This window comes from Vespula vulgaris, chromosome 3, assembly GCF_905475345.1.
Source record: "Vespula vulgaris chromosome 3, iyVesVulg1.1, whole genome shotgun sequence".
Classification (NCBI taxonomy): Eukaryota; Metazoa; Arthropoda; class Insecta; order Hymenoptera; family Vespidae; genus Vespula; species Vespula vulgaris.
Window position 1 is genome coordinate 6,749,000 of NC_066588.1, and position 23,002 is coordinate 6,772,001.

Below are 23,002 nucleotides of genomic sequence, written 5' to 3' on the forward strand. Positions count from 1 at the left end.
AAAGCCAAGTACGTAGGACGCGATCGACGTATTTTCTGGTATCTCACTGGGTACATACGTCTTTTGATACTTAAGAGAAAACAAATAAACGGAGAAGGAAGAGGATAAGTAAGTGGAAATTCGATAAGAAAAAAAAAAGAAGAAGAAGAAGAAGAAAATAAAAGAAGAGGAAAATATCAAGAGAGATACTAAGGTATAATATTAGAAACGCTTTATCGATATATCGAAAGAGAAACGCGTCGAGTCTTCGTAATCAGAGCACGGATGATCCTCGATTGAACGTTCTTTCGATAAAATCAACTTGCGAGCTTAGCCACGCGTACCCAGTCATTGGGTACGGTAGACATTTGGCCAAAGACCAGCATCAAGATAAGGTCAGCGAGAGCTGTGGCCCAGGATGCGCAGGAACGGGTGGTGCCGTTAGTGTTGGACGACAGCTCGCTCGAGAGGCCACCAGAACCAGAAGGGGGCCACGAAGAAGGCCCCCAGAAGGGCCTGCTGGATGGTCTAGTTTGCGAGCGACCATCGTCATCGTCTTCGTCGTTGTTGTTCTCGTCCTTCGATCCGGATCGAGAGAGGCACGAAGAGGAAGAGGAAGAGGAAGAAGAAGAAGAAGAAGAAGAAGAAGAAGAAGAAGAAGAAGAAGAAGGAGAGGAGGAAGGAAAGGGGAGGTTGGAAGAGAGAACGGAGGGAGAGCTCCGAGATACTGGTTCCGTTCCGAGTGCGCTGGCGGACTTTGAGTTAGGACTCGTCGACGAGAAGGAATACGCGATTCGAGTTTGTCTTTCGTCAACGGACGTGCCAGTCTACGTTCATCGAAAGAGACAAGCGGAAGAAGAGTATCATCACCACCACCACCATCATCATCATCACCATCACCATTACGATCAGCAACAGCAGCAGCAGCAGCAACAACAGCAGCAACATCCTTCGAGACAAGAACACCAAGAAGATACGAAATCCTCGAGAAGAACAACGTCGGACAACGTTGAAGATTTTCGAAGTAGAATTTGCGGGGAAGGTAGACAACGGAGATCCTCCTATTGCAGGAATCATCCTCATCCACATCATCATCATCATCATCACCATCACCATCGTCAACGTCATCAAGGAGGAGGAGGAGGAGGAGGTGGAGGTGGCGAGGGTGGTGGAGGAGGAGGACCTGGAGTCGATCGGAATCATCGTCCCTGTCGAGTTCATGCTCGGAGGAGAGAATTCTCGAGGGAAAAACAGCCAAAGGAAGAACGGACAGAAGATCGTAGAGATTTGAGACACTCGGAGGAAGTCGAGTGTTCGATCATACATCTCGATCAGGATCCGATTCTTCGTCCGGTACGGGTACTCGGTTGTCCTCCTGCGGAAGGACAAGAGATATCCTCGTTCTTGGAACCGTCTGTCGTTAGTGGTGTTGCTAGTGGTGGTGGTGGTGGTGGTGCTAGTGTCGTTGGCTGTGGTGATAGCGCTACCGGTGCTTCTAGCTCTGTTCCAAGCGTGCCGTACGTTTACGGTGGACTTTCAACGAGCGGTATTGCGACGGAGGGTCCTTGTTACGGTCTGTACAACCCGGATAACATACGGCCAAAGAGCCGTGTCGGGAGCCGCTTCGCCAAGATCCTCGAGAGACCGAATCGCGCGGTGAAGGACGTTAATCGTAAAGTGCTTGCAATGATACGCGCTATGACGCCTTCCTGGTCGTTGCGTCTTCTCGGCGTCAGCTGCGGTTCCGTGGTCTGCGCTTGGGGACTTCTTCTGATACTCTCGGTTCTCGGGGGTGGTGCATCTCACGGTACTGGGACCGGCATCGGCAGTTTCGGCCTTGGAAGTCTCTCCGGTACTATGGACGATCTCAATGCGGCCACTTGTCCTTGGGCTTGTTCCTGCGGAGGTCAAGAGGTTGACTGTTCTCATCGAGGACTCACTCAGATACCTGGCGACCTGGCTGCCCTTCTACTCGCCGAAAAATTGTGAGTTTTTTTACCTCATTTCCCTTCTATTTTCCAATCTTTTCCCGTTCATTTATTCAAGCTAATTGCAAGCCAGCTTCCGTGAGCACACATTGCTCGAGAGCTTTTCCGAGAACCAAGTCCAAATAAAACGTAACGTGTATCTATATTCGCCGCTTCGCTTGGCAAATCTTCTTCCCTTCGAATATTTAACGAATCTTTTCTTTCAGCAGGATAAATACTACGATCGTTTATAATTAACGTGTTGACTTTAAAACGTCAGAGCGAATTAGGTTAAACATCCTCGTATCGTTCGTAATTCTTTTCTATTCTTCTAAGTTGAAATCTCGGCATAATAATAGGATATCGAAGCGAGTCATCGCTGCAAGAGATATATCGAGGGTCGTACACTCCTTGGTTATTCACGATTCATTCTGTTTGCTTTGTTGTGCTTGGCTCATTTCGAAAGAAAACAAAGTGTTGCTTTTATTACGGTGAAGAAAATAAAGAAAATGAGGGGGGACACGAGCACGAAGAAGAAGAGAGGTGCATAGAGAATGTGCTTACTTCTTTCTCGATAAGTTTCCCCTTTCGTATTTCACCATATGTATATATGCCTCTTCTTCGAAAGGATCCGATCAAAGTAGAAAATGCAATTCGATTTAGAGAGGATGGCTCGATCGTTTTCTTCGAGCTACTTTACCGAAGCGATCGACATAATCCAGAGCCATTTGCATCCCCCTTTTACACTTTCTATTTGAACGGTTAGAAATGTTGTAAGTTTAAGTGTCTCGACTTTTAAAGTTCGTTGCGATAAAGGAAAAGGTGCAATAACGAGATGCATTAGGTAACGAAAGAAAACTAGAACTTGATACATCGAAAATATCTTAGCTCTTTACTAGATCTTCTTTCGAACGATCAAGAGGACGAGAAACAGAAAGAGAGAGAGAGAGAATGCTCATTTCAGAAGTACGATGATAGGGAAAGAGAGATATTATATGTCGTGCGTTTTAATGTCACTTCATGCGTATAGATATAAGCATTTATCTCTATGACGGTACACTTTGCAAGCATAGTTTTAGCAGCTATGTTATAACGTTTTAACACTTTCCATACGATCGTCGCTAAAATAGAGGCACGCGAGCATGATCCAATGAACGTTCTCTCTCTCTCTCTCTCTCTCTTTCTCTCTCTCTTTCTTTCTCTCTCTTTCTGCTTCACCTCGAGGGATTTTTTCCAGCTTACGTTACTACGACTCGTCACGAAATATTCATAGCGACGTGTACACGAGTTAAGGGAGGTACAGAGAGTGTGAGTGAGTGAGTGGTAAGTCAGAGAGAGAGAGAGAGAGAGGAGTGAGAGCCAGACGTTGGAAGAACGGACTAATTAAATCGGCACATTAATCTAATTGGTACAAATTACAACACGGCGATACTAGGTATCTAGATGAGCTCGACGACGGCACGTTTAATCTCCTCTCTCTCTCTCTCTCTCTCTCTCTTTATCTCTCTCTCTCTCTCTCTCTTCTTCATTCTTCCATCCTCGTCGTAGGATGTAACAGCATTTTAATAAATCGATACAGTTTACAAAATCTGTCGACGTGGAAGAGAAAAATAAAAGAGGAAAGACAAGGATTACTTGTATTTTCTTTTCCTCGTCGTTCTCCTCGTCGTTCTCATCGTCGAGGGTGTCGAGGCAATCGCCGTGCGAGATCGCACGTCGATAAATCCGCGCTCGAGTATAACAGGGACCCATTAACGGCGGTCGATTAGCATTCGATTAATATGCCGTCGGCGTGCGCGACCGCGAATAATTAAATCCTCGAAATACATTAGCGCGAAGTTATTGCTGCGAACGAGAACGTACGGTGGTCCCATCGCATGATAAAAACAAAAAGTAAGATAGAAAGTGAAAGAGAGAGACAGAGAAAGAGAGAGAGAGATGAGAAAAAGAGGGTCCGAAAGAGAAAGTAAAAAAAAAATAAAATAAAATAAAATAAAATAAAATCGAAGAGGATTTGAAAAAAAATTGTCTCGTATTTTTTCGTCTGAAATGGTAGAGGACCTCCTACCATTAATACGTAATGCCTTCTTAAGACGGATTATGCATGCTTAAACCTGATCCGAAAGGAAAACGCCCTTCTTCTCTTGGTCGTCGTCGTCGTCGTCGTCGTCTTCGGCGTCGTCGTCTTCGTCGTATCCACCGACGTTCTCACGTTTCAAAGGATTTGCATGCACGATTCGTCTTCGAATTTCGGTGAGAATCCTTCGCTTTTACTCGAGTCCCAAGAGCGAAGGAACAACAAGATGCTTTCGAACGTTTTCGAGGGGAAAGATTAAAAGCCGCTCGTGTTCGCGACGACGATACGGGACGACACGCTCGCGATTCCTTCATAAATTTGTATAATTAATGTCGCCCAAGCCATCGTCTTTCTACAAGAATTATATACATATATATCTATGTGTATATATGTATATATTTATCTATGGAAGGGCGGATGAATTATCGCGTTTACGGATTTCCATTCGGTTGCTTTTCATCGTTGATAGTTGAAATATCGTCTTCGTATTACGATGCAAACGAGGAATAGGAAAAGAAGGAGGTGGAAAACTATGAAAGTCTGGTCGGTTTTGATAAATATTACTGTATCATTCGTTACATAAGATTTATTAATAGTGCGTTTTATTGATAGGGATGGTAAGGGTGGATCGGTGGGTTGGTGGTAGGTGGGCCATCGTGGTAGTGGTATGTAGCTCGCTACGGGACACGAAGGCCGAAGAAAAAATATTTGTCTCTCTCGGCATGAAAATGACAGGTGTCGTTATAGAAAAAGAAGTACCTCTCGTTTGGGGCCGCCGTTTGGTCGTTTAGCCAAATTGATTTCCGTTCGAGAGCTCGATCGCTTGCTTCCTAGAGCATAGCAATAGAGCAGAGAAAGCTTAATGGCTTCTTCGATCACGTTCGTCGGGGAGAACCACTGTTTGTACCTGTTCGGTCCGGCCCGTTTCGTAGCCGATGCCGAGATAATGAGGGACACGAGCGTCCGGATTTCCCTCTTTGTATCTAACCCCATCTAAATCCATGCTTTAGGGAGAGCCAAACCAGCTCGTGTTCTACATGGATATACATTGATTGGTATTGACAACGGATCGTCAGAAATTTTCGAACGTACCTCTCAGAATGCTTTTACGAGAACGGCAGCCTAACTCGCATTTTTTCTTTTTCTCTTTCCCTTTTCTTTCTTTTTTCCTCATTCGTCTAGTAATAGAAGGTAACGTCCGTACCATACTATTCGGATCGATCTCATAGAACAACGTTCCTGCAATGTGTATCGTGGTTCGATGTGTATCTGTCTATCTATAGATGTTTCGTTCTAATGAAGCTATTAGATTTACGAGCGATAGAGGATGGGAGGACCTGTCGCAATAACTCTTTTGAGTTATACCAAGGAATACAGCGATTTCACTATCGCCTTAGAGCTATTATTACTTCCTTTAGTTTTCCTTTATTTTATTTTTTTCAACCGTTATTCGCACGTGCTGGTATATAAATTTTATCCTTCTTAACGCTTATAACGTGTTCTCTCGGAGTAAAGGATATCTTCTTATCGCTATTTCCTGGCGTACACGACGGAAGCTTATTTTCGTGACTTGTTAAAGAACGTCTGTCTGTCTATCTGTCTGTCTGTTTAACAGTCGAAAAACTCCTACGAAGTCTTGTAAACGGAAACGAAGGTCCCATACACCGATGCTAGTTTTAGTTCTTCCGGTAACGTTAACCATCTCTCTGTATCTCTATCTCTTTTCTCTTCGAGTGCCAGGCACTTATGATTTTTCGATTAAGCTACGTAAACAGTACTCGGCAAGCTAAACATCGAGCCGGTAGAAGCGAGTGTTTGGTCAAGGCCCGATACGATGTTTTCCCAAGTAACGTTCAGACTCGTTCTTGTAAAGAGAGCAGAACTCGGCCCACATTCGTTACATCGACAGCGAAACGGAACAAGCTCGTTGAAACGCGAGTAGATAAATCGGAATTCGCGATCCATCTTAATCTTTGAACGAGTAACTTTTTCCGAAATCCAAACTTTACCGGAAAGTAGCTGCTTTCTCTCTTCCACCCTTGTTCTTTATCCTTCTTTTTCTTCGAAGCTTTCACGGATGGTCAAGTTCGAGAAAAGTTCGACGGAAATCACGATCTATTAGTAACTCTTAAAGAAATGAAAGGAAGGAAGAAACGAACGAACAAACGAACGAATGAAAGAACGAATGAACGAACGAATGAACCTCGTTTCGGAGATAAATAATAGGTACTTTGCTCGAAAGCTACTACTTTCAAAGGCGAAATTTAGAAAAGATAAAGGAGATAATATGGAACAAGTTATACGCGTCGAAGAAGATATATAAATTCAACATAAATCTGTGCTCGTACAATAAAGCTTCATCGCCTGAGGTTGAGAGTTCTCTTCTCGCGTAGCGTTAACTGAGAGAGGGAGTGAACATGACACAGTAAACTTCGCTCGTGATACCGAATGTAATAAGCAGACTGCGAGTCGTTCCTTTGGTCCGCGCATAAATTAAAGGACGTGGGTAATTATCGTACTCGTTGGTGTTACTATTTCGTTCCAATGATTAGTCTTAATTAAACTTCACTCCTTTTCTCCCTCCCACTCTTTCTTCCTCTTTTTTTCTCTCTCTCTCTCTCTCTCTCTCTCTTTATTTCTTGCTCTCGTCTGTTTCTCGTCTACCTCCTCTTAGTCTTACTCTCAGAAACTAGTCTCGGACGAGGAGAGCAGCTTCAGAAGTCATAGCTTCGCGACGCGTGAAATCCTGGAAGATACGTAGTCGGTCCATTCGAATTCCTCGAGTGCAATGCGGTGCTCCGCATAGTTGCCTCGCTTGGCGTGAAACTGCTGGCCGCGTTCAACGTGCACATTCGCTCCACGTGCCACGGAAATACATATGTATAGAGAGTAGCTACCTACACGGATTCGATCGTGACGAGCTGCTCCAACTATGGACGATAGTAGATAGTAGTAGATAGTAATAGTGCTTCCGTAGATAGAGGGATGAAAACGCGTAATTTCGGACAAGATAGACATACGAGTTTCGATATTTCAATGTACCTCGCGAACTCACATAAACATTTTGTTCCGATAGTTCGAGTTACGTTTTGTAGTTATCGTGAACGATCTCTATCTTCTATCTCTCATTCTCTCGTAGCTACATCGATTCGACTAACTCCACCTCTCTCTTCGTCAGCCACAAAATCATTTACGTCGGTGCAACATTTGAGAGGGAATTTCTCGCGAGTAACCCTCTCGGTTAGAGTTTAATCGCATGGTTATTTGCATTACCTTACTACTGGCATATTACCGAATAGTATAGCGAGTACAGTAGTATATAGCGAGTGTATAATGTAATACATAGGATACATGTAAGAGTAGAAGAGGAAGAGGAGGAAGTCTGTGAGAGTACTGGGACGTACGTATACCTATAAGATACAACGTTATACCTAGATATTCCTAGAGGAAGAAAGGGGATGAACAGAGGTGAATAGGACGTTTTACTGGCGCAGAGAGTACAGTCAGCAGTGCAGAGACCGCGAATATTTCACAGCACCTTTGGTTAAATTTCTCTCGCGTTCGACCTCGTTCATTTGGATTGCGCGTACGAGCAAAAGTTAATTCGCTCGATATGGCGGTAGCCGTTAGAAATTTGCGGAATGGCCATGCCGGGGATCATCGTTGGGTGAACGTGAATTTTGCGGATGGTTGACTACCACGAAATATTGGAAATATTTCCGCAGAAAGATCGATCGAATCGAATCGAATCGAAACGAAAACGTTTTGGTACAGTAGAGCGTAGATGTTTACCGGTGATAACGAAAGCCAATGAAAAATGACAGGGAGTTAAAGATGACCCCCCTAAGAGAGCCGATCTACGGCTGTCGTTATTTCTCAACATAGCAATTAATCTAGCCATCGATAATTAAGTCGATGATAAACGGGGTGTCCGCATAGCGATTAGATTTATTATTTATAATGACACAGCGCGGGCTGCTCCGCGTAACGCGCATGCGAGTTCACGCACCAGCTTCGAACAATTAATCACCTCTCCGACAACAATTACGGCCGATTACGGTGTTGTACCCCGATCGAGATATATTGTAATTAGTATCGCCGTAACGCCTTGCTCGGTACACCAACACACTTACTAACATTCGTACAGTATGCTTAGAAAGTTTCTCGTTATACTTCTCAGCCTTATTTTCTAGTCCTTATCTCCTTCTTTCTGTCTTTTCCACCTTATCTTTTTCTCGATCGTAGATAAATTAACTACTTTGTGTAGGCGCGTTGTAGATATACCGATATCGATGCTAATTCGTACGGTGAATTTTCTACCTTAAGTTATCTCGCTTTTGTCACAGTAAAGTAATTATCTTATGTCCTTTTTTCGAATATTTCTCTCTCTCTCTCTCTCTCTCCCACTCTCTTTCTTTTTCTTTCTCTCTCTCTCTTTTTTCTTGAATTCTTTCGCAGAGTGTATAGAAAAACATGGTGTGCATTGTACGCAACTATGCTTTCTTGTTGAATTTCACGAAACTTCCATTAGACTCGACGGCGAAGCTTCAACGAAAGAACTTCGGATGGTTGTCGATACGTCTGCTAGCAACGATTTTCTACCTGGACTACAGTCGATCCATTCCGATGGTGAAATTAATGGTTTTCTTTCGCCGTGAAAGTGCGCAGGTCAAACAAAGAATTATTCTGGAGAAAGGGTTGCCAACATTTTATCACGTCACTCGATCTCTCTCTCTCTCTCTTCCTCTCTCACTCTTGTTCTCTTCTCCACGCTTCTCCATTTCCTCGTATGGTTGTCCTGCCGAGTGCTCTCCTAATGAAAAATGACCGTGATGCGTTTCTCGACTGTGCGATGCGTTACTTTACTTTTCGTGGATTTTCATGTAAAAAATTTTTACGCTATCGACGAATGAAAAAGCAAAAAAGAGAGAGAGAGAGAGAGAGAGAGAGAAAATTCTCTCTCGATCGGTGGATGTACGATGGTTCTCTCATTTGCCCGTTCGTTTATTAAATTCCTCCTACTTTTTTATTGCCTTCCTATCTTTTTTCTATTTTTCTTTCTCCTTTTTTCTTGTATTTTTACCATCCCTTTTCACAAAAATAATTTTAACGAGTCACTGTCGCGTTCGAACGTTATACCATGTATCGCGAGCGTCATAATGTTTTATTAGCTAATTAAACGATAGAAAAAAAAGCTCTACCAGTAGAATGGAAAGGAATAACAATGGCGAAGAGAAAAATAACAGGAGTAAAAGGAAAGAAAGAGACAACGGCGGCGAGTGACGTTGATGTCCGAAAGTCAAAATCACCGGACTGTTTATTTTACCTTTGTTATCTCTGCCACTTTATCGTGCCTCGTCGGGTTCGTAAAGTCAAAGAGAGAGAGAAAGAGAGAGAGAAAGAAAGAGAGAGAGAACCAGAGAAACAGACGGATAGACAGACAGACAGGCAGACAGACAGACAGACAGACAGACAGACAGACAGACAGATAGGGAGATAGAGAAAGAAAGAGAAGGACATAGAAAGACAGAAAGATAGATAGAGAGAGAGAGAGTGAGTTCATACGTGTAGGTTGTATACACAATACAAAGGCATTATCTCGTTCACGCTTGGCTGCTACAACGAAGCAAACGGCGTATCTTTTGCAAAACGTTCATCTTTTTCCTTTTTTTTCTGTTTGTCCCTAGCTTCGCTTCATCGTCGTTATTCTCCGAAAGTGGGACGCACGCATCGCACTTCGGTCAACCCATTTGTCGATAGTTTACATCGAAGGGACGCGCCTCGAATGCAGTCGTGTTTAATCGGCACCGAGCGTAGCGTCGTTTTCCATTAAAATTCACCGAGTACAATTCTTCCTCAGTTGTCCGGCGAGCAAGCGACTAAAACGAACGAATGAGGGTTAAAAGGAATGCTTTTTGAATGCTTTTCGAGTGCTTTTCCACCGGCACTAGCTAGCTACCAGAAGACCGACTCGTGCGCAGGTCAAACAAAGAATTAAAGCCGAAAGGAGTCGACGCATTTTTTCACGTTTACCGTTTCCTCCTTTTTTTCTATTTCTACCATAATAATGGTGTCCCTGCTGAGTCGCTCCCATGGCGAACTTCTCTCTTTCGTCCTTTCTCTCTCTCTCTCTTTTTCTCTTTCTCTCTTCTCTCGTTCTCTTTCTAACACGTGGTCGAGGTTACATTCGCGTGTTTGGAACTTTGGGATAGTTTTCGGAATTAATTTCCAACGAGAATGAGAGAGAAAGAGAGAGAGAGAGAGAGAGAGAGAGAATGCGGCCAGGTAGCTCGTAACCAGACATGAGGCACGTGACTACGCATTGTCGCTCGATATTCTCGAATTTGAAGAATATTATATTCGTTCCGCGTTGCCTGTCACTACTGTGAACACATCGAAATGGACAGCATTGGTAACGTTCGTATGCATCGACACGTTTTCGAAATTTGGTGGTTGTTCGGTGTCCAAAGAGAAGACAGAGACAGAGACAGAGAAAGAGAAATATATATATATATATATATATATATATATATATATATATATAGAGAGAGAGAGAGAGAGAGAGAGAGAGTAAGAACGAGATACCTGCATCTACCTCTTCCATCTCGGTTACCACGGTCTCCTTGATTTATTAGGATGTAACTTCGAAGCGCGGAGAGGATTAGTTGTAATGCACGACTGTGTGCGCGCGCGAGGACGACGTGGCTTCCACGTTTCGAGTCGACAGGCATCCGAAACTGTATATCTTCGTAATAACTTTCGGACTTCTCGTCTCGCTCTCTCACTTTCTCTCATCCCATTCGCTCGCTCCTTCGTTCGCCGTGTTTGGTTCTCTAAAATTTCATTAAGGCACGCGCCCTGGTAGTTTGATCGACAAAATTTATCCCAACTCTTGTATTCGTTTCTCTCGCGCCATATAGTACAAAAGTGTTGTTTCGCAATACCATTGTGGGGAAATCTAATAAAGTGTTTTATTCGACGAATGGCGTAGGGTCGCTTTCAATTCGAAGCTCTTAAGCGTAATCCTTTCATTGGCGAGTAAAAAAGAAAAATGAGAGGAGAGAGAAGAGGAGGAAGAGATCGTCCTTGTCCTCGTTTCGATCTCTTTTTTACGATATTCATTCGCAGTAAGGTTTAAAGCATTGTCATTAGAGATTAGATTACTCTGGGAGGTAATAGGGTAATAAAGAATCATCCTTTAGTCTCTCTCTCTCTCTCTCTCTCTCTCTCTCTCTCTCTCTCTTGCGGTTACGATTCGGCCAACCGATAAAGACTTTTCGTTTTGCAGTATAACGTTTAGGGATCATCGATAAATCAGAATTAAAGTCTGCATGTATCCTTTACTTGCTTACTTCCTTGCCTGCAAACGCGCGTGAGTTAGTGCATGCATGCATGCGTGCGTGCGTACGTGCGTGCGTACGTGCGAATGCGTGAGCTTCGGTTTACCCAAACTACGTTGGTCCAACCATAGGGTCTCTATTGTCATCGGACAAATCTCCGTTTAGAGGGGCCATTGTCGGTGGATTATGCGACCGTAGAGATTCCAACGGGCCATCGCTCGGCCAGCCGCACGTTCGTTCGTTCGTTCGTTCGTTCGTTCACTCGAACCTACGCGTGCGTTTTCCGAGAGAGAAAGACAGACAGACAGATAAAGAGAGAGAGAGAGAGAGAGTGAGTGTGAGAATCGCCATAGTCCAAAGTACGTCGCATTTCGAATTTTCATCTACCTGTTGAAGGCCGAACGATGCTTAAAACGGACCATTCGAAGGGATTATCGGACGAGTTAATCAAGACCATCCAGGCTCGGCACGTCGAAATATTCTATTTTCCTCGTGGAAATCGTTAACGCGATTTCGTTGTATCGAGTTTCGAGATGGGACAGGAAAGACCCATCGAGTTAGTTAGTCAGCCAGCCGGTACATACCTTTGATCGAGATAAAAGCGTTGTCATTTTCGTTAGAGATAGAGATAGAAAGAGAAAGGGAGAAGAAAGAGATGGAAAGGAAATAAAAAGAAAAAGTAAAAGAGAGAGAGAGAGAGAGAGAGAGAAAGGAACTATGAAAGGTACGTATCGAAAATCCAAGCTTCGTTTGCATCGATAAGGATCGTGTTCAAAGTGATTATTGAAATAAGGATCAGCTTGATGGCAGACCACTACTAGACGGGCGCGTGCGCGTCTCAATAATTGTTCTCTCGCTTAGTTCTCTATGGTCTCGTTGACTTTCTTATGAATAATAAAGACGTAACTTTATCGTCTCCTCACGTACGCCTTGAATTTTACATTTTTTTCGTTTTGTACGATGATAAGTTATCCAGAGCTTATTGGAACTAAACTTGCGGTGGTTGCGTGGAACATAGGATATCTTTATTATTTCTCGTACGGTTGGAATTTTTGGTGGTATGTCGTTCTAAAGAACGAAACAAATCTGGTGTGTTGCGTGTAAAAAAAAAAGAAGAAGAAAAGAGGGAGAGATAAATAGATAGAGAAAGAAAGAAAGAGAAAGAGACAGAGAAAGAGAGAGATATTTCTGTAATCCCCGAAAGACTCGCGGGAGAGTCGCAAGAACGTAAATAACTTGAGAAAGAAGTGTGTAGGGTTGGGACAGTACACTGAACACAGAACACGAAACGCGGTTTTCACCGCGGAACGCCTCTGGACTTTTGGATCGTGTCCTCCGCCCCAGGAGGCGAGACTACGCGTCCGCCTCGACGGACATGAATCACATGGCGCATGCAAATGAAAAGATGCGTGCGGGGGTGTTGGACCATCAACCACCTTCAAAAGGTCGTAAGTGTTGCGTCGGGAGAGGGAGGAGAGGGAAACAGAGATAAAAAAACGAAAAAAATGGAAAAAAGGAACAAAGAAAGAAAGAAAACGAAAATAAAAAAGAAAAAGAAAGAAAAAGAACGCGAACGTTCGCGTACGGTCCAGGAGAAATTCTTTTTCTGTCGGACAGCCACGCAAGTGCGCGGCGAAAACGTTGTTGCGGTCTGCTCGAGAGGGTCAAAATTTATTACAGAGCCTTGTAACATGTTCCGCACGAGAACGCGGCTTACATAAATGCGGACTCTCGCACTGCTTTTTACGCCGACACGTTGCGCACCACGTTGAAGCTACGTTTTCGTTCTAATCTCTATCCGTCGAAACTATCAGTTTCGTTCTAGTCGGTAGTGACCTCGTTGACTAAACTCGATTCTCTTCTTTGGCCTTGGTAAATCCTCCGACTACTTTGCTACTAGTATTTCTATGCATTTCCATCATATTTTTTCTCATCGAGTGCGTACGCATTGGTAATGTCTTCCTCTTACTTTTCTTTTTTCTTTTCTTTTTCCTTTTTTTTTCTTTCTTTCTCTCTCTCTCTCTCTCTTTATCTTCCTTCCTTTCTTTCTTTCCCGACATTAACATTTATATTACGCGGCTTTCCGCTTTCTCCAACTCGCTCTACATTTTTCGGACAATGCCTATACCACCCGTCGTCGTCGTCGTCGTCGTCGTCCCGGGTATCCAGTCGATTTTCTCCACTTCTTTCTCTCTCTCTTTCTCTCTTTCTCTTTCTGTCTCCTTCTCATGCTTCTGGGAATCTTTTGTTATATTATAGCCCGTAGATCGTGTTGGAAGTCAGCGGAGGGGAACACCTGGGGTCAGCGTGCGAATTTGGTCAGGTTCAGCGTGATTTTTGTCCAATGAAAAAAGGGAGTCGTGCTCTACTCGCGATATTTAGCTACCGAACAAACTTCACGTTAGTTCGTTCCTTTCTTTTTTTTTTTTTCCTTTTTCTTTTTAACACCTTTTTCTATTGTTAGGACGTGCGAACGTATTTAAGAAACACCGCGCTGAACGCGTGAGAAATACCTTTCGTAATGTATATCCTAACTGCGATTAGGCATACGTAACGTTTATGATTGTATTAGGATCGAATGAATTCGTTTTCGTCGTTGTATTGAAAGGAAGGAAAAACCGATCGAATCGACTGGAGTAAATTGAAATCAAAAAAAGGAAAAATAAATAAATAAATAAAAAGAAGGAAAAGAAAAGAGTGTGAGATCTTAGATAGGTTTTCAAGCCTTTGAAGATTCTCGTAGGAATCGTTCACGATTGGATGCTCGATGACACGAGCCGTCTCGAAAGCGTTGCTGAGTGTCGAAATGTAGATGCCGCGGCGCGAATAAGATTTATGTGAGTAGAAAGAAAAAAAAAACAAAATAAGTATATGCGCGAGTGTGCTAAGAGAGCGTTAGCGAGGTGGTAGTGAATAGTGGGAGTAGATGGAAAGGAAAAGGGTATAGAGAAAGAAGGCGGACAAGGACAAGAGAAAGATGGAAAGAGATCGAGGATGTGAAGGAGGTGGAGGACCGAGGAGAAGTGGGTCGGACGAGAGAAGATGAGCAAACAAAATGCATCCGTATATATCTCTGACGTCTGTCAAAACATGCGACGGAGCTTCGTGCGAGACTGTTCTGGGCAGCACTCACTGACGTATCTTTCACTTTTTTTTGCCTTTCAAGTTTTTTATTCCTTCGTTTCTCTCTCTTTCTCTCTCTTTCTTTCTTTCTTTCACCATCTCTCTTTTGTCATCTCTTCTCCCTTATTTTTTTCTTTTTGTTTGCATTTACGAGAACGTGTCATCTTGACGAAAAAAGATTTAGAACCGGAAACGTTAAATTCTTTCTCCCTTTTACCAGTTATTATTCTTTTGATTTGTCATTCTTACAATTACCAGTTTCAGCTCGCACTCTAAATCACTTCTCCATCGGTTGTAAAGCTTTCGCCCACTTTCCAGCACGTATAATCTATTACGAGAACGATAAAGACTTCATCGATATATAGGGTCTTTGATCCATGCCGAAGCAAGGATCCTAGCTTAATCGACGATGAGAAATAACTCTTGTGCCGCGGTACGATACTAATATCGACTTCGAGTCCGGCGAAAATATCGATTAATCTTTAGAACGGGAAAAGCACGGGGCCGAGGTCGGCCACCTCTCTCTCTCTCTCTCTCTCTCTCTCTCTCTCTCTCTCTCTCTCTCTTTCTCTCTTTCTCTCTTTCTTTTTCTGTTCAACTTTGAGAGAACGATTTCGAAACGCTCTCAACCTTCTCTCTCTCTTTTTTTAGGTGAAACTTCGATCGAAAGAGAAAAGGGGTGAGATGACGATATATACAGGAGCTCTTAAAGAATTTCGTCGTAAGCTTGGATTAAGTTATGATGGCCGCGGATAGGATCTCTTTCTTTCTCTTTCTTTCTCTCTCTCTCTTTCTTTCTCTTTCTTTCTCTCTCTCTCTCTCTCTCTCTCTCTCTCTCTCTCTCTCTCTCTCTCTCTCTCTTCTGTTCTTTTGGTAGACGTGCCGATACAACTCGAACTGCGTCGAACGTGCCTCCGCAGTACGGGATGAATGGAAACCTGTTTCCTTGCTTCTTGTTCCTGTTGTCGTTTCTTTTTTAATCAAGCTATCCAAGGATTGGAGAGGAGAGGAGCGTAGAGAAGAGAGGAGAGGAGTGGAGTGGAAAAGAGAGGGTACGATTGGGTGAAACAGAGTAAGAGAGACGTAAGAGAATTAAAGGGAAGCCTTATGGGTGGAGTTGAGAAATAATGGAATATAACTGGAAGTACGACGATAAAGAAAGGCCGGTGGGGAGGGTTTCGAGGCAGGTGAAATAAAATCCACTTCTTCCGCATTACAGGATGGTACGTGGTGTTCGCCATTAAGCTCTGCTACCGAACTCTTTTTCTCTCTCTCTCTCTCTCTCTCTCTCTTCTTCTCTCTACCTGTCTTTCTCTCTCTTTCTCTGTTTTTCTTGTCAGAAAGAGAAGAAGGAAGAAGCTGACTGCTCGTTTTGAAGAAAAACGCAGAATCGTGGTTTACCTCCCCTTCTCTCCCACCCAACAACCACCACCACCACCACCATCACCACCACCACCGTCACCGTTACCACCGTCCAACCTTTCCTCGTTTCTTCCCTTTTATCGAGGAATACCAGGACGAATGTCATTTCGTGTGTGTTCGTGTCTCCGTGGCGGATATCATTTCCTCTGGAAAATTACCATTCCACCGAAGTAGGACGATCCTTTCCAGGACGAAGATGAAACGAGTTTCGCTGTTGGCATTCGAGGGATGAGACAGACGTCGAGCAACCGGATTTCGAAGCGAGATTTTCTTCTTATTTTTCTTCTTCCTCTTTTCTTTTTTTTTTTTTTTTACTTTCTTTTTCTTTTTTTTTCATGTAACCGTCGATGATACAGACCTCGAGACGATATAAGTTTTAGCGTAAGTTTTGAACTACGAGAGAATTTATGAAATCGCTGAAAACGCATGAGATATACTTACAATCTCGTAATCTGTCTTCCCTTTCTTTCGATTTTCACGAATACTTTCTTTTCTTTTTTGATTTATCGCGAATCAGTTCGTCTAGTTCTTTGTTTATACGATTAGATTAATTCTTTTTTGTACCTTTCTCGATTATTATCGACAGAAAGGTCGGGAAAATTGAATGGTTCAGTTGAAATTTATGAAAATATTTCGAACAGCGCCACGTTTCATTCGTTATGATAAAGCAAAGTGATAAATATTCATAGGAAATTTTTTGCCGAAAAACATATCCGTGCATTGAATTAAACGATGCTTCTTTTTTTTCTGTTTTCTTTCTTTTTTTTTTTTTTGAAATTATATCAAATCGATTCGAACGTAATAGGTATATACGAAAGGGGGTACATGTATATGACATGTAGAAAGTGTATGTGTGCATGAAACGAAGTCGTAATGGAATCGCTGTCGCACACACCAAGTACTTGTACCCTCGTTGATACTCGCTATACATGTACATACGTAACTACATATATGGCACCATCGAAGAATGATTCACTGCGCGAATGTAACACTTCTGTTCCATTTATTCGGTGATACTAGTGCAAAACGATTTAGCGGTAGTGCGGACCGGCTATTTCATGAATTCGAAGTACCTAAGTGGAATCCTACGAAAGAGATCCGTTTATACATTTTCCATCGAAAACATGGGAAATAATAGCGAATCCGTGTCGCCGATATTCGATATCCGCGAGCAGTTTAAAGCGCATAGACGACCGTTCATCGTTTTAGAGTTCTCGTGAAACCGGGTCGATTGATTCGAGAGAAAAAGAGAGGAAGAGAAAGAGAAGGAGAGAGAGAGAGAGAGAGAGAGAGGGAGAGAGAGAGAGAGGAGACTGTATAAAAGGTAGACAAAGAGAAGAGAGAAAGAGAAGTTACGTTGGTCTACGAAGCTGGAGAAAAATGGAGGCAAACAATTACCAGAGCGCACTTATCTACATTGTACAAGACCAATTAACTTAAGATTCCTAGCAGTTTTCCGTAGTATGGTAGAAACTTTTGAAAATCGCTTACATCTCGACCCTTGATTTTTTTTCTCTCGTAATAACTCGACGAATTGAAATGATCTCTTTTTTACTCTTTGAAGTTCCTCTTTTTTACTCACTTTTAAATACTTCCCATTGGTTCAAATGTCATCATATCGGTGACGTTTATTATGAGTTTCGAAGGTTTCGATATTATTTTTATAATATTATATTATTGCTATCGTTCTCTCGTTATCAGAGAAATCGAAATAATCCTATTCCCGTTAATTACGCTTTTCGGTACGCTTCCAAATGTCGTGTTACAATGGAGACGTTTGAATTCGATGATATCATACAATATACAACACACGCACACATATATATAGTACGTATATACGATTAATAGATACTCGACGTTAAATATGACGTGCTGCTCGCGTAAATATGCGTTTCGGAACGCAATTAATATCTCATTGGAAATGTATCCGTGTGCCGTGACATCGAAGCTGTAAAATCGCGTTAATAACAGGACGATCACAGCAATGCTCATTCTACGTTTCGACGAGAAACAATATAAACGGTTGGATAACGAATATTTTAACGATTCATGACGATCACTGCATTACGAACGAACGATGTCTCTTCCTCTCTCTTTCTATCTTTCTATTTCTTTTGCGAACGTTTTCAACGAAACAAATTTGTTTTCAACGAGAGCAACGTTAGGGAGTAGGAGTAGCAACAGCGGAAACAACGCATAGGTTTCATAAAATCGTGACGGGACTACCAGAGAGACAGGAAAGTTCCTTTTACGAGCGAACGAGCGAAGGAACGACGAACTACGTGGATATCGAACGAACGGTTCGTGTCTCGTCTTCTGCCAGTTCTTCTATTTTCTTTTATCTTTTCTTCTTTTCTATTTTACTTATCTTCCTCTCTCTCTCTCTCTCTCTCTCTCTTTCTCTTTGTCTTTTCTTTGAACTACGTCTATCTTTCTTAATACCTGCTGCATTTTATTGCATTCTATTGCACTAGCTGTTATTTATATATCCCTTAATTACTCGGACGTAGAACGTTTTATACTAATAAAACTTTTGTTCTAGTGTATTAAATTCTTCTTTTTCATCTATTTAACTCTTTTACTTGTTCGAAATTGCCACCTACGCCTCTGTTACGTAGTCACGATTAAGTTTATTACTACTACAAGAGACGACACCCGTTAAAAGATCTTTCTTTCTCTCTCTCTCTCTCTCCCTCTCTCTCGTGTACACCGATTTACCGACTACACGACGATGTAATTGCTTTCGGTTTGATCCGTTCCTACCGAAACGGAGATTTATCGTCTTGCGGTCGTTGATACTAGCCTAGTAGATCCAGGATTCGTGAAGAGACTGAGGAAGCTCGGAGAAGAGAAAGGGAGGAGTAGATCGAGAACGAAGGTAGCATATACGGCGTTACGGGATATCAAAGTCCGATGCAGGACTCCTCCTCCAACTTGTTCGATAGAACTGCTGCATCACCGGACTCGCCGAAAGGAACTCACCGTTCTCACCGCATTTCGACCCTTACGAATCGGCCGCGTGTAATTGGATTTTTCCGATCCTATAAATTCGCTCGATTTCTTTCTTTCTTTCCTCTTCGCCTTCGACTATTACGGTAGCGCGTAGCTAAAAAGAAAAGAAAAGAAAAGAAAAGAAAAGAAAAGAAAAGAAAAGAAAAGAAAAGAAAAGAAAAGAAACGAAAAAAGGGAGAAAGAAAAACGGACCCACAGTCCATTTGTTTCGAAGTAAAAATGTGAAATGAACGTGCTAATAAGTTTCATTCGAGCTATAATTATTACAGAAAATTTATTAACTCGTTTTAAATAACCTGCCGCTAACTTTCCCGCGAATTTTCCTCTTCTTCTTCTTCTTCTTCTTCTTTCTTTTTTATACTTCTTAATCTTATTTTTTTTTCTTTTTTTTTGCTTTTGAACAAGTTCGAAACGAGCGAGAGGATTCGAGCTACATGATTCTCTCCGCACCTTTTACGATTCGTCGAGGGATTTCGTCGAAACTTGAACAAGTTGAAGAGAAATCAAGGAATATTGGCACACGTATGGCCCGTGTATGCCGACATAAGTACATATATGTATACATAGATATACGTACATATATACATACATACGTTCGAAGTTTATTCCGGAACTACCGACATTGTCGTTGGCCTCGCACCTTCCACCATCCTTACCGACCTCATTCGCGATCCTCCTCGGTATACTCTCGTCGACGACAGTGAAACTCAAACGTCAAGTTTTGGCTTGACGGTTAAATTCGTTAAGAGGAGTCGTAATAAGGTTGGCACAAAGTTTTGCGAGGCTGCCGCAGCTCTCGACTTTCTATCTCACTCACTCACTACCTGCTACCATTTACCTACGGCGTAAGCCGACGTTTTCGCGAAATCGAAAATCTAATTTAGTGGCCCGCGTAATTCGACGTATCCTGCGGAAAACTGCGCTCACTTCTGGAATTAACATGGGGCGTGGATGCGAACGAATGGGAAGATATTTCTTTAGAGAATCTTTAATTTACAAACAAAAAAAAAAAAAGCAGGAGAAAAAGAAAGATACATTTATCTCCAATAAGAAATACCTTACCAAGTCATTTATATTTTCAAAGAAAATTAATCAATCCTTAATTAACGATTTTGTAAAATTATCCGATCGTAAACGTTAAAAACTAGTTTAAAATAGAATTCAAACGTGTTTGCTCCCTATTTATTTCTCTTTTCACCCTTTCTCGTGGAAACTCGAGTTTCTTTGATACACAACTTTATAGTTTCAACGACAATAGTCGATCTTATTCGAGAAACAAGAATGTCAGGAGGTAAAAGCTTTATAGGTTGAAGGTAAGGTAAGGAGAATGGAGATGAAGGAGAAAGAGAGAAGGGAAAGGAGAACCGAGTCGACGCCCTTTCGACGCGTGACGCCTTTCTAGAAAAGGGCGTAGCGGCGTCGAATGATTAACCGTACAAACATTTATTTCTCGCTGGGCAATTTGTCGCGTTAATTAGGCGTGTAACGAGGGACACGGTGTATATATACTGTACGGTGTCTGCCTTTTGGCAGACTTCGTTGCCATCTCATAGGATTCTCTTTCTTCTCTTCTCCTCTTTTCCTCATCTCTCTCTCTCCTTTTTTTTCCTTATCTCTTTCTCTCTTTCTCTTTCTCTCTTACGTTCATTCTAGCGTACGTAACGAGTGTCCGATAGTTCATTACCGATGCTCGTTTCTGCGTAGCAGCACGATCGTCACTGACAAGAAGAAAAGAACAAGAGCAGCAGCAAGCCAATAAGGTGGAAAGCATTGGCCTCGTAAATCACGTGGAAGATCTTGAAAATGACTTTTGACGTTAGCATCAGACAGGATGTTTCGTCGTCTCTTAGACGAGACGACGGATCGTTAAAATACATAGCATAATTTTTTTCCTCGTTCGTTCCTTCCTCATTTGTGTTCGTTCTTCCAGCCGGTGAAAGCGTTAATTTCGCGTCTCGAGTAGAGAGAGAGAGAGAGAGAGAGAGAGAAAGGGAAAGGGAAAGGGAGAAAGAGAAATAGAGAGAGAGAGAGAGAGAGAGACATCGCTATGAAAGTAAACGCAAATAAAATATAAATTTGTCGGGAGTTCTCCTCCTCGACAGTCGAGGATGAATTTTCCGAATGAATAAATCTCATCGATTCGATAACAAAAAAAAAGAATAAATTAAAAAAAGAACCTATGGGAAATCGCGCGTGAACAGGACGTACTTTACATTAATTTTCGTCGTTTCTCGTTCGGCGTCGTTCGAAAAGAGAGAGAGAGAGAGAGACTCGGTGCGGCATCTCGGCGTACAACACGGATCAGTTTTTCCAGGATCAACATCGCGCGTCGAGGTTTCACCACGCGTATACCATTTCGCGAGGGTGGCTGAAGCGTCGAACGAGGTATTTGGTTTCAAATGGGGTTTAGGATCGGATTGCACTTTTGCCGCTGAAAATTTCACTTCACCCTGCGACGTGGAAACATCACTCTCTCTCTCTCTCTCTTTCTCTCTCTGTGTCTCTCTCTCTCTCTTTGTCTCTCTCTGTCTCCCTTTACCATTATCGTTACTACCCTCATCCTCTCACTTTTCTACAACAACAAACTCGTAGTTCAATTTAACATAATGACACGACGAGTGACAAAGTTGAACGAAGGAGAAAGAGAGAGAAAGAGAAAGAAACTAGCTTGCTGTTGTTAATTACAAATTTTAATTGTGTGTCCGTCCTTCATGCTAACGAACGCGATCGAGACTTTATTCCTTCGCGATAATCGAACAACAATGGACTGTATGTTTTATTTTGAAACGTTTGACAAAGCATTGGCCAAAGTGATCCTTGTAAAATTCTAAAAAGTCTTTTAAATGTCCTCGTATTCTATACGTATCTATATGTTTACGTATCCTGTGTGTATTTGTACATTGTATCATGTACGATATGTATCGCAAATTATACTTACACTATCGTCGTCTTGTTCCCGAAGAGTATACGTAAAAGCGACAGAGCATTCGCGGGGAATAAATTACGCATCTGGTACACCCCCTATAACTTGAGCCACGCGATACGGCTAAATGAACCCATAACGCATCGCCGTTTATCCCTGTATGATATACTATATTCGCCCGTCATCCATCGCGAACATAAATCTCATTGTACCGAATGTGTTCGCCTCCATTAATGGTAGCCAGCTTACCCGTACTACTTTTAAAAGAAAGAGAAAGAAAGATAGTATCGAATAATAACAAAAATATTATTTCTGTACCAAGGTAGAAACGAGAAGTCTCTTTCGAAGAGTAAACGTAAGAAAACGTGGGTGGATATATTTGAAAACATTCTCAACTGCCTCGACGACTATGACGACGAGGACGAAGACGACGACGACGACGACGACGACGACGACGACGAGTCTTTTAATCGTCCGACGTGATTTATCGAGATCGATGCATTTTAAAAAGGAAAAATAACACCATTGGATTTCGTAGTCTCTTGTCGACGGTAACATAATCGTATCGACAATATTGATCGACTTCGTGAATATAGGAAAAAGAAATTCGTATAGAAAGCATCTTCTATTATGATCTATGATGACTGATCGATATTTCGATAAAGTAGATACGAAACTCATTTCCAATTTTAGCGACATTCACCTCGAGGAGAAGAAACATCGAGGAAAGAAACTGTATAGAAGGTTAGAAAACTTAAGAAGAGGAGGAGGAGGAGGAGGAGGATAGTAGAACGCGCGAATATGATTTACACGAGACGGCAGATGCAGCATCCGTTGGAGCAAGCGTCTCTCCTCGTTTCCGCCTAAAACACACTTAACGCCAGGAGCTATTTATTCCGTGAGGGTTATTTCCCTATGTTTTTTCTCTCTCTCTCTCTCTCTCTCGTTTCTTTTTTTTTCTTTTGCTTTCTGTGTACGCCTAACATTTTTGTAATTAGTTTGCTCGCGACTCCCGAGAAAGGAGGGAACAAAAGAGGGGCTGGAAGCCCGACGAGACGGTGGAATACCCAGCATTTATGAAGGTATATACACGAAAGTAGAAGAGGAGGAAGGGCATTGCGAGTCGACTGAAAAAGGTAGTTTTGCGTTGTACGCAGCT

The 23,002-nt window shown here is 42.4% G+C and overlaps 1 protein-coding gene across 3 annotated transcripts in view; it reads left to right on the plus strand.

Moving 5' to 3' along the window:
- Positions 1 to 301: 301 nt before the first annotated feature.
- The window catches only part of LOC127062452 (protein slit), a 307,729-nt gene continuing 285,028 nt past the window's right edge, over positions 302 to 23,002 (plus strand). For 2 of the 3 annotated variants that reach the window (XM_050990697.1, XM_050990698.1), the window contains exon 1: positions 302 to 1,964. In XM_050990697.1, coding sequence (XP_050846654.1) covers positions 1,666 to 1,964 — 299 coding nt within the window. In that variant the 5' untranslated portion in view covers positions 302 to 1,665. The remainder of the gene's footprint in view (positions 1,965 to 23,002) is intronic. The other variant, XM_050990699.1, reaches the window with a different exon arrangement.